The sequence below is a fragment of the Saccopteryx bilineata genome, chromosome 5, assembly GCF_036850765.1.
Source record: "Saccopteryx bilineata isolate mSacBil1 chromosome 5, mSacBil1_pri_phased_curated, whole genome shotgun sequence".
Lineage (NCBI taxonomy): Eukaryota > Metazoa > Chordata > Mammalia > Chiroptera > Emballonuridae > Saccopteryx > Saccopteryx bilineata.
The window spans coordinates 4,463,333-4,477,700 of NC_089494.1; the positions used below are offsets into that span (position 1 = coordinate 4,463,333).

The 14,368-nt window shown below is 56.5% G+C and overlaps 1 protein-coding gene across 8 annotated transcripts in view; it reads right to left on the reverse strand.

Annotated features, from left to right (window-relative positions):
• Positions 1-14,368, reverse strand: part of AGAP1 (ArfGAP with GTPase domain, ankyrin repeat and PH domain 1) — a 520,801-nt gene that overhangs the window by 365,204 nt on the left and 141,229 nt on the right. For 2 of the 8 annotated variants that reach the window (XM_066233630.1, XM_066233629.1), the window contains exon 1: positions 5,199-6,750. The exons of 3 other annotated variants lie outside the window; for them this stretch is intronic. In XM_066233630.1, coding sequence (XP_066089727.1) covers positions 5,199-6,183 — 985 coding nt within the window. In that variant the 5' untranslated portion in view covers positions 6,184-6,750. Of the gene's footprint in view, positions 1-5,198; positions 6,751-14,368 lie in introns of those variants that run through there. 3 more of the 8 variants (XM_066233633.1, XM_066233632.1, XM_066233631.1) reach the window with 2 other exon arrangements.

Genomic DNA, 14,368 nt, shown 5'->3' on the forward strand with positions numbered 1-14,368 from the left:
CCTTCTCCTGCTCGTGGATATCTGTTGCCTTTTTTTGTGTGCCCCCCCCAGTATTCCCACTGACTCCTCCCACAGGCGTTCATCAGAAGTCTACATGCCGAGCCCAGGGCCCTAGCTACACTCTGCGGTACAAGAGGGACGTCGTGCGCAAGAGGGACTCGCTGTTAGAACTGGCGGCCGCGAACGCGCTGGGATTAGTGTCCTGAGGGGGGAGTGCTGTGCAGAGAAATACAGTCATCCCGTCCCCTAAGTGTCCCGTGCAGCTGTGACTCACTAGAACTTCCTCATCTCTCCCAACAGCTCCCCATCGCCAGAGACCGGAACTGAGCAGCTCAGTCAATGTTTGCTAGCACAACAGAAAACAAGACAACTCAAAAACAAACAAGCAAGCAAACAAGCGGTGCTGGTGCTTCACGGTTGGGCCAGATACTGCCAAACGGAAGGTACTTGTTCATTGTGTCGCCAACCAGACAGCTGTTCTGGGCTGTGCCGAAACTGGAGAAACCCTCCGGCAGATGTGTTTCTGAAAGTTCCTGCGGTGACGGGAGGAAAGAGGCTAACAGGGGGCTGTGCAGAAACTGGGGTTCCGACTGGAGGAAGTAAACACGGCAGGACACAGCCCCCGCCTCCGGTGCCCGCTCAGAGGGGCCGTCCGCAGCCGATGGGCGGGCCGGGCTCTGTCTTCAGATGAGCACCTCAACCTCCAACAACAACAACAACAACAAAGCGAGGTGCCCTAAACGGCTACCTGGGGTCATTCATAAAAAACAAGAGCATTCATTCCTAAGCGAGCAAGTGCATCCCTCTCGACCAAGTACTGTATGTGATTAGTTCAAAACGTTTCAGGTGAGAAGCGGAGTTACATTGTTTAAAACCCACAGCCCATTTCTGTAACAAGTTTCATTTTTTTAAAAAATCAAGTTTAAAAATTAAGATGTATCAAGGTTATTTCAGTAGTAATTTCATTTCATTGAATTGCTGCTGCTTCTTTCGGCTAAAGCTGTTTTTTTTTTAATTCTTTTAAATCATATAAAATAGTCTATAATGCTGCAGAAATTAAGTGACAAAAATCAAGAGAAACAGAACTTAAAGAACAAAGCCACCCATTAAAAAAAACATGCTGTCAAAAAATCAGCTGTAAATTACTAATCTAAAAAGCTAATAACCTCCACCGGGGTTATCAATGAATCACTTTATTGCTGTAATCAATCCTCCCCGACAGCCGCAGAACACCCTGAGGACAGGAGCGCGCAGCTCCGACCAGCGCTGTCTGCAGGCTGGCTGGGATGCGGGCAGTGACACCCTACAGTGTAATTAATCATTTCTCATTTGATCTTTCTTTGTATTAAATTATACTTGTGTCAACAGAGTGCCCTAATACATGTGTGTGTCAGGTAACAGGAAACGGCTCTTGATCTGACACAGGGCCTCTCTGAAGCACCGTTCTGGGCTCGATAACCGTCATGAACCTTACAGAGAGCCAGCTGCCGTGGGTCCCCTCCAGGCAGCCTCTGTCATGCATGGGGCGGGGGCCAGAACAGACGAGATTACCAAGTACTGGGGACTCCCGCTTCCAGCCTTCCACCCCAATGTCTTAAGAACACGGGAAAATCACAGATGCATCACATGGAAGCCTATGTGTTTTAAAATAAGACTCTCAACCATCCCGCCACCAGAATGCTTAGCAGAAGATCACGGTCTAAGACTAAGCCATGTTCCATTTAAACTACTTAACGTAATAATCACTTCCTACAGCCAGTTCAAAAATGTAATAGTGAAAACAGTCTAACAAAAAGGGAACCCTGCCCGGTGACAATCTTCTCTAATTCCCCTTTAGACGTGAAAGGAACTTCAAATTTTAATAGATTGCAGCCAAGATGTAAAGAAGACGAGTAATGCTAATATAATAAATCCCGCTCCATCCATAATAGCTGGTCTGTCGTTCCGAAATGCAAAAAAGGGCCAAAAACAAGAGCTTTATTCACAACCACCTAACAGATTCTTAGTGGCTGGCAAAACATGTATCCGAGGGAGTGTGACTATCTCAGCCTTTGCTACAAACTATCAGTGTCTGATTACAGGGGTGCTGCCCGACCACACAGGCCACATTCTGGGACTGGCTTTGGGTTAGCTGGTTAAAATCCTCGTTTTCTAAGTCCTCTGAACCCCCTTGGTCCCACCCTCTGGGCAAAACCTTGTGGGCCTTCAGCTGACAGACATTCACAGAGAAACAAGGCCTGCCTCACTGCATCTGATTGTTAACTTAGAGAATTTTATCCTGAACTCAAAAGCTCGTTTAATTATGGCCTGAAAATTCTGAAAAACTATCGATAGCAATCAAGTGTGTATAATAAAACAAAGAAGACCCAAAAGCTATGGGGGATGCACATTTTACATGTAAAGACAGTGGTCTTATAAATATTTTTCTTTTTTTTTTTTTTGTGACAGAGACAGATAGGGACAAACAGGAAGGGAGAGAGATGAGAAGCATCAATTCTATGTTGCGACACCTTAGTTGTTCATTGATTGCTTTCTCATATGTGCCTTAACTGGGAGGCTACATCAGACCGAGAGACCCCTTGCTCAAGCCAGCGACCTCGGGGTTTCGAACCTGGGTCCTCCGCGTCCCAGTCCGACACTTTATACACTGCGCCACCGCCTGGTCAAGCATAAATTCTTGAGAACCATGCCATTTCAGACATTTTAGCCAAAGGCAGGTGAAAAAGGTGGCATTTTTTTTTGTAATTACCTAAAACATCAGAATAAAGGTCCTGCAGTTATGTGCTGTGACCTAGTTTATCAACATTCAGCTTTTCTACACAACCCTAGTCTCAGACCAAAGTAACTGTACCCTGAGAAGAACTGGCCACAAGGGACACACCAAGCAGTATTAGAATTATTACTCATTACCTTACACTGCCCAAGGGGGGGGGTTCCAACGAACTTCATCCCTTTAGTATTCCAAATCTACTACCCATTCATCTGAACAACAGGGGACACCCAAAGGAATGCCTTTTACCTTGTAGCAGCAGGAACCACAATGGGCCACTGGGCCACTTTCATTCTACATCCCCCTCCCCCCTCCCCCCTCCCACTCATCTAGGACCCTAGCAGCTAATTACTATTTTCTACCAAGCCCACATGAGAGCAAAGATGCAGACTACCATTAGAGGGAGAAACAGGCTGCGGATCTGAACTTCCCACTGAATTCAAATACCGGAAGCAGGAACCTTATACAGAACAATTGTTTTAACCCAGCCACTCACAGAATTTTAAAACATTTTCAGCGCGTGGGGAGGGATGGGATAATGCCCGGAGTCAAACACAGTGCCTCCTCAAGCCAAGTTTTCCAAGGTAAGGTAAAACACAAGGTCCGCAGACTCGTCACGGGGATGTGAAGTACAGCCCAGCCAGGAATGCGGTCACAGTAATACTGGAATAAGTAGGTATGGGGCCAGGTGGGCACTAGAATTATCGAGGGGGGACACACTGTAAATTAGAGGACTGTGTGAGCACTACGCTGCACATGTGAAACTAACATAAAATATCGAATGCAACTGTAATTGGAGGAGGAAAACAAAGACTTTGGGGTGAGATGTGAGGGCCACATCACTGTCACCGACCTCTGGACAAAGCCATCAGTCCACAAGCTCCAGCTAGAGACTAAGGCCTCCTCAAGGCACTAGTGGCTCAGGGACGTACGGACACTGATCACGTAGATGATGTGGCCACATATGGTTCAATGATTCATGTGCCTGGCTTCAAATTGCCAGAAAAAAAAAAAAAAAAAGGAGAAAAATAATAAAGCAGCATGGCTTTCAGGTGGAAGAGAGAAACAGGAAGGTCAACGAGGGCCAGCCTGGCGACAGGTACGCTACACTGGCTGTCCTCACTAAGAAAACATCGGCTCCAACACAGCTGCACACTCAACCTCATGGTCGCCAACACTCTCACACTGGGGGCGGAGCGGGGCGGGGTGGGGGTCACGGGAAGCACAGCCCAACACTGGGGGCGGGGCGGGGTCATGGGAAGCACAGTCCAACATGGTATCATCTGTCTTCAGATTACCTTGAAACACTCAAGCAAGGACAGGGATTTCTTTGCATTGGCTGGTCTGAATGGACCCCAAGGCAAGCAGGTAACAGGTGAGGGCCAGGAGGAAGGGACATTCTCTCCAGGACAGTGAGTGCGCGAGCAGCAGAGTTCTGGTGACCAGCCTAATGGTCTTTCAGAGGTGAAAACGCAGGCCAAGTCTTGAGCCCTCCCTGCCCACCTGCCCCTGTCCCACCCCAGGAAGCTCCACCGCCCAGCCCGGGCTCTTCCTTCAGAGCCATACCCAGACACAGACAGAGACGGGGTCTGTGTTTTGCAAGTTCTGAAGGATCCTGCCCCCTAAACGCTACCAGAGGCTCCCTGATTCTTGCACCAGAATGTTACTACGTCTCCTGGGAACCTCCCCTGCAAAGCCCTGGTCAGGAGGCAGGAGAACAGAGGTCTGAGATTTCAGGAGGGGCTGTGGGCTGTGCTTTCCCTGCCTACATGTGGAGCACGTGACCAGGAAACAAAATGCTGTTCCACCGGCCTCTGCTGTTACCACACCTCTTGATGGGAAGACCACAGGGAGAGAGACCTACATCCCTGATCCCTGGGGTAAATGTCCTCACCAAGAGCGCAGCAGGTGAGAACAGGCAAACTGCTGAAACCAAGGGCACATACCGACAGTACCAACCAATGCAGGTAGCGGCTACAAGGACACTCACTAAGCTTGGAGGTGGAGTTAGACACTACCAGACGAATGCTTCTTCTCCCCGCTGGGCCGCGCCATTGGTGCGGCAGCCTCAGGGCCCAAAGCCTGGCCCCCTGAAGCAGCCCACAGGTTATTCCAGTCAGCACCGGCAGGAGAAACGCACCACTTAACAAAGTGATCTCTCCCGAGACAGGCTTACAGGGACTTAAGTCACACACCCCGAAATGCGCCAGCACAGGCGGCTGGAAGCGGGGGCAGTCTCAAGAACGTGCAGACCGCTGCAGCATTACTACTGGGGGAAAACTGCAGTACCCAGCTCTTATCCAGCATGACCTCTTGTAGACTGGTCGCTTAGCTGTTCCCAAGTCCCAGTGCACTCTGCGGAGCAGGCCCGCTGCGCGGCCGGGCCAGTTCCCCACCACTGCCCTCCCACACCAGCCGCGCTGCTCACCTCTGCGCGGGGACCCATCGATGCTCTCAGCGCTGGACGAGTGCGCGTCCGCTGGGGCGCGCCGCAAGCTAAAGTAGCCACGGGACCGCGAGGCGACGCTCCGCGGGGAGGGCCCACCACCTGGCGCGCCATCCCTGCGCGCGAAGATGCCGCTGAAGAAACGCAGTAGCCGGTGCTCCGAGGCTGCGCCAGGGCCAGCGGCCGCGGCCCGCGCGCGCTCCAGCCGCTGCAGGTCGCTGTTGTCCAGCGTGCGGTTCTTGCTCTTGCTGCGTTCCCAGCGCTCCAAGTCCGAAAGCGCATCGTTCTTGCTCAGCACCTCTCCTACATCCAGGGTGTTGCGTTTCTCCGAAGCGGGTTGCGCGGGTGACGCGGGCTCCGGTACGACCCCAGGGTCGGCCGCGGCCTCGCTGCCCGGCGTCCAGGCCAGGCTCCCGGAGCTGCTGTGGCGCCTTCCGCGGCCCAGGGCCCGGTCCCGCGGCACCTCTGGCCCGCTCCAATGCCTAAAGCTAAGGCTCCGCCGCAGGGGCGAGGTCCGGGCCCCCTCCACATCGGGGCTGCTGGGCGCGGGTGAGTTGGGCTCCTGCTCCATGGCTGGGGGGCTGCCAACTAGGTCCGTGGGCCCCGTGCAGCGCGCGCACGGCCGAAGCCGCCCGAGTTCCAGCTGCCCGGTGCTGCGGGTGCGGTAGGTGCGGAAGTCCCAGGCGCGCGGCCGCTGGCCCTCCGGGTCCTCGGCGCCCGCCGCCTCCTCCTCCTCCTCCTCCGCCTCCTCCTCCTCCAGCAACCGCCCGGGCGCGTCCGGGGAGCGCGCAGACCGGAGCCTCCGGGCGGGTCGGGAGTCGGGGCCGCCGGGGCCCGGGGCGGCCAGCTGATCCTTCCTGACCATGGTCACGGAGATGCGGTAGACGGTTTTTCTGGGGGGCGTCCCGCGCGGCATCTCGTCCGCCGGAGGAGATGCAGGCTCGCCGCTGCCGTCCAGCAGGTACATGTCGCCCTGGGCCAGAGCCGCCGCGCCGCCCGCCGGGGCTCCGCTGCATCCAGCGCGACTCGGACCGGGACGCGCGGTCGGGCGGGCGCCGGGCGACGCGGAGCGAGCAGATGCGCCGGGAAGAGGGCCCACGCCCCCCGCTCGCGGCGAGGGCCGCGCTCAGGCTGCGAGGACGGCGCCACTGGCGCCCGCCGGCCCGTGCGCCGCGCGGCCCGAGTGCGGGGGTTCGGGCCCGAGGAGCCCAGCCATGGGCCGGCGGGGCGGGTGGGCGGAGCGGCGAGAGGGCGGGCAGTCAGGCGCAGGGATGGTCTCGCCGACAGGTGCGGCCGCGGCGCGCAGGGCCCGGGGCGGGCGGCGGCGGTGGCGCCCGCGGCTTCATTGTCTACGGCGCGGGGCCCGCTCGCATCTCCGGGCCTTTATTGCACAGTTCGGCGGCTCCGCAGCCTGCGCCACTCCCAGGGCCTGGGCCGCGCGGACAGCTGCTCCGGCCGCAGCCGAGGAGCGGAGGGTGGCGGTTTAAAATGGAAACGCACGGCGAGGCGAGGCGAGGCGAGGCGGGGTGGGCGGGGGCCGACGTGCTGCCACCGCGGGCCGCGCGCTCAGCCCGGCTGCCCAGCCCCGGGAGCGCGGCGGCAGCGGGAGCGCGGCCGGGTGGGCCGGCGGAAGGAAGCACCGGGGTGGACCGCGGCCGCGCGGACCGGAGCCTCCTGGGCCGGCCTGGTGTCAGCCTGAACCCTAACCTGACACCAAAACTCTGGACTTGGCTGCAAAAAATAAACAAGAAAAGTGTGGGCCCCTCTCACCTGCTGCTGGTTTCCAAAGCGTCACCCCTGACCACGGTGTTCTAAAAGATCCTGACTCAAAGGTATGACCTTTTTACAAAAAGGGGAGGGAGGAATGTTAGGTGCCTGTTACCTAATTTGACTAGGGAACACCCGCCCCGCCCAGGAAGGAGAGAACAAAGAGGGGCAATAAAGGCAGCTCCCTGAGAAGCTGGTGCTGTTCACACTGCTGCCTCCCAGGTGAGATCCATGCAGGTTCACTCCCAATATTTCCCAACCTGTGGGGAAAGGCTCCGGACAGCCAGGCCCTTGCTGCCTGAAGGACAGACAGGAGAACAGGGGTTGGGAGCAGGAACAAAGCCCCCTTCCTTGACTGTCCCGGCTGGGCTTGTCCACTCCCTGGCCACCTCAGTGTTTACACCTGTAAAACGGGGACGAAGAAAAAGTACCTAAACTCTGAGCGCTCTGGAGGGCTGACGGAGCTAAGGGCTGTGAGCCAGGCCCTGCAAGCACCGGATTCATCGTTAACGTGAAGGTTGTTGGATGCTGTGCTTCTCCTCCCTCTCATCTCCCCACCGGCCTGCCACCTCCTGGCCCCGTCAGCCTGGTTCCTGACCTCACCGGATGCAGCACAGGGGTCACACGTGTTTGGTCAGCCTATCAGTTCTTCGTGATGTTCTGAACACCATTTCAGTTTGCTTCTTTAGGTTGCAAAAGGAAAATGTCACAAAGACAATTTTCATCGATCATACCAGAGGCTTCCTCAGCCTGCTCGAGGCCCGGACATGCCCAAGACCGGGCAGAGGCTTTTTCTAGGGACAGCAAAAAGCTGGGGGGGGGGGTCCCCTGGGTTCCAGGACTGTTGACAGGTGCTGTTTGTCCTTCTCTCATCTTCTCACGACTAAGGATGGGGGGGTGCACCTGTCAAGACCGAGATGAGGCCTGACCTGTGGTGGTGCAGTGGATAAAGCATCGACCTGGAAATGCTGAGGTCGCCGGTTCAAAACCCTGGGCTTGCCTGGTCAAGGCACATATGGGAGTTGATGCTTCCAGCTCCTCCCCCACTTCTCTCTCTGTCTCTCCTCTCTGTCTCTCCCTCTCCTCTCTAAAATGAATTTTAAAAAAATTTAAAAAAAAAGACCGAGATGAGGCTCGAATCTGGAGTCCACCTCAGAGTGAAATTAAGTCTTCAGATTTAATGAGAGACATCAGAAATCAACTGCTAGGTGATTCAATTTATTTCGTACAGGGCAGAGAAAATACTCTGACCACAATGATGGGCACCTACTGTCGTTATACGTTTGCCCAGACATACCGAATGTTCGACGCCAAGAGTGAGCCCCCACGTCAGCTATGGGCTCCAGGTGATTGTGATGTGTTACTGTGGGTTCATCAGCTGTAGCAAATGTACTCCACTGGGGATGTTGATAATGGGGGGGGCGCTATATATATGTGGAGGCAGGGGGTACATGAGAAGTCTGTGTGCCTTTTGTTCAATATTACTGTGAACAGAAAGATGCTCTTAAAAATCGTCTGCTTTAAAGAAAAAAAATACTCTAAACCACATCTGACCACCCTTGGTGGCTCCACCTAGATGACACGATGGCCACCAACAGGTTCCTAAGCTCTGTCCACCAGCTCCTGGCATCCAAGGGTTCGGGAGCAGTGCCTCTAACATAGCCTCAATGCCAAGTGGGGGCCCCAGGGCAGATGAGTCTTACCCTCTGAGTGTCAATAAGAAGCCCTCTTGGATAAGACCCAAGAACCAAAACTTCCAGAGCGGGGAGCCAGGCAGTGAGCACCGTGTCAGTGAGGTTTCCAGAGCCCCTCAGGTTGCGGGGTGGGGAGGTTCAGAGAGGGTGGGTGCCTTCCCCCGGGCTACACAGCTATTTGCTGAGAGCTGAACGTGGGACCTTGGGGTCACACTGCTCGTTCCCACCCCCAATGCCGCAATGCCACTTCCTTTGTCTCGCTCCGTGACAGCATTCTGCTTTGGTGGCAATGAAAAAAAAAAAAAAACACGAACGGGTGACCATGACTGAATCTGAGCTGAATGAAAAACCTAAACGATCTCTCAGTATCTCAGCAGGTTTCACCTATTCATTCTTTTTTCTGTTTGTTCTTTTTTTCATTAAATATATATCGGGCACATACTGCAACACTAAGCCGTGAGAATTCACAAACTCATGAGAAAGGATGCGGTTTCCAAGGCCAAGTGATTTAACGTGAAAAGGACAGTGAGGGCGCCTCTGCCGGGGTGGCACGGCCGGCGGTGCCCAGCCTGGCACGCTGTCTCACAGGACGCGCCCTGAGGTTACTGGCAGGAGGCTCAAGTTTCACAGCAGCAGCCAGAGACTGCAAGGCCACACCCCGGTTTGTAAGTGGGCATGCAGCAATATGGACGGAGAGACGGGCAGGGAGCTCTGCTTGGGGCAATGGGGGGATCAGGGCTCCAACACAGCCTGGGGGCCCGTGCCCACCCCTCGGAGACCATGGTATATCTTTCAGCTATTGAGATGAATTTCAATATGTCATTAAATGAGCTGGTCCATAAGGAAGATCTATAAATACACCTCGTTATCTGAGGCACTGAGAGAGCCCAAGGTAAAAATATAAAATTGAAATAGAAATCCCTTGAGAGTCCAAATATCGAACTGTTAGACGTTTCCCAGTTATCGCCTGGCTCTCTAGAATCCAGCCCGCGTTTTGTGTTTTGCCTTTTGCCATAGGAGGATGCAGCTTGCAGAGTAGAAGATTCCATTCCATCCACCTTAGATGACACTGAATCTTAGAAGACAGAGACTGAGGGTTCCCCGCCTGCAGCCCCAGCCCAGTGCGGTCACACGATCTTTCAGTGCCTTCCACCTGGCAAGGAGGTACCCCTTTTCTCCACCCCTCGTCACGATTTCGCATTGGGCCCGAGCTGTCTGGGCCGAGAACCACAGGGAAAGGCCTCTCCCCTCCTGCCCTGGACACATGGGCTCTTCCGACGCAAAGCATTGGAGGCTAAGACAGAACCTGTCACTCCAAATCCCCTGTACAGGGCCAGACCTGCCTCTGAATAAAAATAACCCACCACGGATGTTCAGGTGGCATCATGCTTTACGTTCCTGTGGCCTTTTAAACCTGCCCCTCTAGACCATCTTTCTTAAATTTTTCTATGCTGTGGCCTATTATCACCATTTTGGCTTAAAGAATAAAATAAAAAGGCTGCTGCTGCACGTGATCTCAAGGCCACATCCACACCCAAGAGCAGGCAGGTGACGCTCAGGGCTGCCGGGAGCCCAATGCCAGAGAGGGCAGGGCTGCAGAGGGTCCGGGCCAGCAAACAGCCCGGCCTCGTCCCCTTCATCACCCTGGCAGCTGGCTTCATTCTCCCAGTTCCAAGTTTATGAGGTCCTCTGGCCACCCTCCAATGGCTTCCCTGTCCTGTGCCATGGCTAGCTGCCCATAAATCAGCCTCCACGAGAATATTATTTCGCAAGTGTTTGCTAGAGGCGATAAGCCTTATTTAAAGGGAACCGCCAGCAGTGAGCAGCGACACCCAAGACCCAAGCTGACTTCCCAAATGACAGAACTTGCCGGCTCCTCATCACGTTCACAGTACCTTCGCAGCACCAGGTCCTGTGGGCAACAGAGCGCGGTCGGCCCAGTGGCTCTGCCCGGACCCCCGCAGGTCCACCCCAGGAGCCAACAGAGAACCCCTCCTCCACGGGGCACCTTCATGTCTCACGAGCCACTTCATGTTCGTTTTGGCATGAGACTCAAGTCGGACCATTTCAGGAGGAAGGATTTCTGAGCTCAGCTGCCACAGACCGACAGTCGACCGTGCCTGGGCTGAACTCATTATGAGAAACCCTGTTTCTCATTTCATAAACTGGAAGTTAAAAATGGAACAGTGTAAAACAGATAAGGACCTGACCCTTGTCTCCGAGGCACAGGAGGACAAGTGTGGGTCTCAGGGTCAAGGACATTCTGATCCGGCTGGAAGAACCCGGGAGGTCCTCTGAGCACCCACATCCTGCCTGCTTCTCCTCAGGGACAACAGTGCAATCTCCGCCAACTGGACCAAGGGCTATGTGACTGTGACAGGTCTGGACGACCAGACCATGGGGCTGTGTGATGGGTCTGGGCCACCAGGCCACCGGGCCACAGGGCTGTGTGATGGGTCTGGACGACCAGGCCCCAGGGCTGTGTGATGGGTCTGGGCCACCGGGCCATGGGGCTGTGTGCCATGCCTGGGCCACCGGGCCACGGGGCTGTGTACCATGTCTCGACCACTGGGCCACGGGGCTGTGTGATGGGTCTAGACAAACAGACCTCACCAGGCAGCACCCACGCTCCACGGGCAGCCCCATGGTGTGACCTCCTCCGTGGGCAACACCAGCATGCTTCAGGCACAAGTGAGACACAACAGGTCAGAGACTGTTGTAAACCCAGTTTGTATGACCTAGATGAGCAGAAAGGGTTCCTTCCGTCCACAGATCTCAGAATGGGGCCGTTCTGCACAAAGAGGCCAGCGGTGCTGGGTGACCCGGCAGGTGGGGCGGGCAGCAAAGAAAGCAGAGCCCCACCCTCAGCGGCACCTGGCGTCCAGCTCAGTGTCCCGGCAACAAGGGGTGACGTCTGGGCTCTCTTCCCGGGGATTCCAGGAGGACAGAGGAACACAGCCAGGTGCTGGCAGCTGGCGGGCCTCCCTGCGTGGGGCAGCAGTGTGGGCACGCACCCTGGACACGCAGAGGACTCCGTCTGCATGGCGAGTCAGGCGTATCGCCCTGACATTCAGTGAACTGACCGCATTTCAGCAAGGGGCCCACCTGCGCTGACAGTCTTCCACTGTCCCGCAGGTAAAGCAGTGGCGTGAACTGCGCTGACCACGCCCAGAGCACTCTGCTCCATGACGGGGGAACAGGGCGGGGCGGGGGCAGGGATCGACAAGTGTCGCAAATAACCAACCCCTGGAAAAAAGTGCTATGTAAAGAAGAGGCAGGTGAGAGGACGGCAGTACAGTATTATTCCTCACCAAACACTCAAAAAGCCGTCAAGACAGGAGGGGGTACTTGGGTGTTACCCAGAGCGGGCCGTCTGAACCTCAGCACTGTGGACAATCTGATTTTGTGGCAGGGGGTGGGGGGCGGTGCATTCTAGAATGCTTAGTGGGACCTCTGGCTTCTACCCACCAGAGTCCCAGGGGTGTGCCCCTCCCTTCAGTCATGATAACCAAAAATGTACTACTGTGGCCAAGTATCTCCCGGGGAACAAGCTGTCCCCCTTGGGGAAGGGCTGCCCCGAAGAGACAGGGGACACCACGTGGAAAGGGGTGTGTGGTTCCTCCATCCTGACAACTTTTCACTTTGCTATTTTATTAATTCAGCCATTCCTTGAAATCTTGACTCTGAATATCTTAGTAAGAAGTTCCCAATCTCCCTAGAAAAAGAGAAGTTATTAGTTCCAGCAATCCTTCCCAAAATAGGAAGAACAGCTATGGTTACAGAAGAGGCCACGATGGGTCCTCACTCTGTGATAGACACATCATCAACTATGTCTAGTTTCCAAGAGTATCACTAACGTGATTAAAATGCTGGGGGAAAAAATTAAGTGTTTTGCCAATATTAATTATTGAAGATCTAAAGCAGCATTGTTATTGTTAATTGGATAACGCCCTAAGCCGGGTGCAGGACGGTTCTGACCATGAACCCCTCGGAGAGGAGACGGAACACTAGAGAGCACGTGTGACCTCAGCTAACGACAGTCACTGGTTTGCCCTGCAGGGGCCTGTGCACAGGACTGGACAGGCCGATGGCCTCAGGGCTGGACCTGCCTCACCACCTCCTACACCCCTTAACTCCTGCACACGGTGAGGGGGCACACCTCTCCATCCTCTGCAAATGGGACCAGCCGTATACATCAGCAAGCAAGGTTTGGAAGAGACCCTAACCCAAACCCACTTTTTCCACTAAAGGAGCTAACCCTGTAGAAGCCACCTGCCCGAGGCCACCGTGGGGAGAGGAGGAGAACCCAGCCCAGTGTTCCACCTGCACCCCTCACCTGGCACGAGAGCCCAGAGGAAGCGTCTACACCCAAACTGAAACTTTGTATCCACTGAGGTAGGCCAAGGAGAAGTCTTGTTTTGTTTGTTTTAAAATACACCATTATGAGTAGATCCTTGCTCCCAACACAAAGAAAAATGTCAGAAATGTCTTGGTGATCTTCCTTGCTAAGTGGCAGGCAAAGGTGTCTGAAGATGGAATAAAACCCAGATCTATGCATCGGCACTTGACGGAGACAAGTACAAACCCCTCACAGTCCCCTCCCCCCTTGCTCCGTCCAGCCCCCCGCTTGTGGCGGGGACCGGCGGAGGAACCCAGGGGTGTACTCCGGAGCACACACCCTGCACCTGTCGCCTGGACAGCTGCGAGGAAGCCCTGGAATGTGTGTGGAGGGAAACCAGGAAATTCCTCCTGGTTGCCTGATCTTCCCGGTCGGTGCTCGAGGGCACACGGGGCCGCGCCGACCTGGTCATGCCGTCCTCTGCAGGACCCACCAGAAGGGACTCCTCAAAGACCGTCTGCAAGATCGTCTTCCTACAGACACTACCACCGAAACAACCGGGAAGAATCTGTCTGCCACAGGCCCTCCCAGCCGCCCGCCCCCCGGGCACCACGTCAGAGCCTGCCGCCCGCCCCCCCCCCCGGGCACCACGTCAGAGCCTGCCGCCCGCCCCCCCCCCCCCGGGCACCACGTCTGAGCCTGCCGCCCGCCCCCCCGGGCACCACGTCAGAGCCTGCCGCCCGCCCCCCCCGGGCACGTCAGAGCCTGCCGCCCCCCCCCCCGCACCACGTCAGAGCCTGCCGCCCCCCCCCCCGGGCACCACGTCAGAGCCTGCCGCCCCCCCCCCCGCACCACGTCAGAGCCTGCCGCCCCCCCCCCGGGCACCACGTCAGAGCCTGCCGCCCCCCCCCCCGGGCACCACGTCAGAGCTTGCCGCCCGCCCCCCCCCCCAGGCACCACGTCAGAGCCTGCCGCCTACCCCCCCCCCGGGCACCACGTCAGAGCCTGCCGCCCCCCCCGGGCACCACGTCAGAGCCTGCCGCCCACCCCCCCCCCCGGGCACCACGTCAGAGCTTGCCGCCCGCCCCCCCCCGGGCACCACGTCAGAGCTTGCCGCCCGCCCCCCCCCCCCAGGCACCACGTCAGAGCCTGCCGCCTGCCCCCCCCCCCCCCGGGCACCACGTCAGAGCCTGCCGCCCCCCCCGGGCACCACGTCAGAGCCTGCCGCCCACCCCCACCCCCCCCCCGGGCACCACGTCAGAGCCTGCCGCCCGCCCCCCCCAGGCACCACATCAGAGCTTGCCACCCGCCCCCCCCCCAGGCACCACGTCAGAGCCTGCCGCCCACCCCCC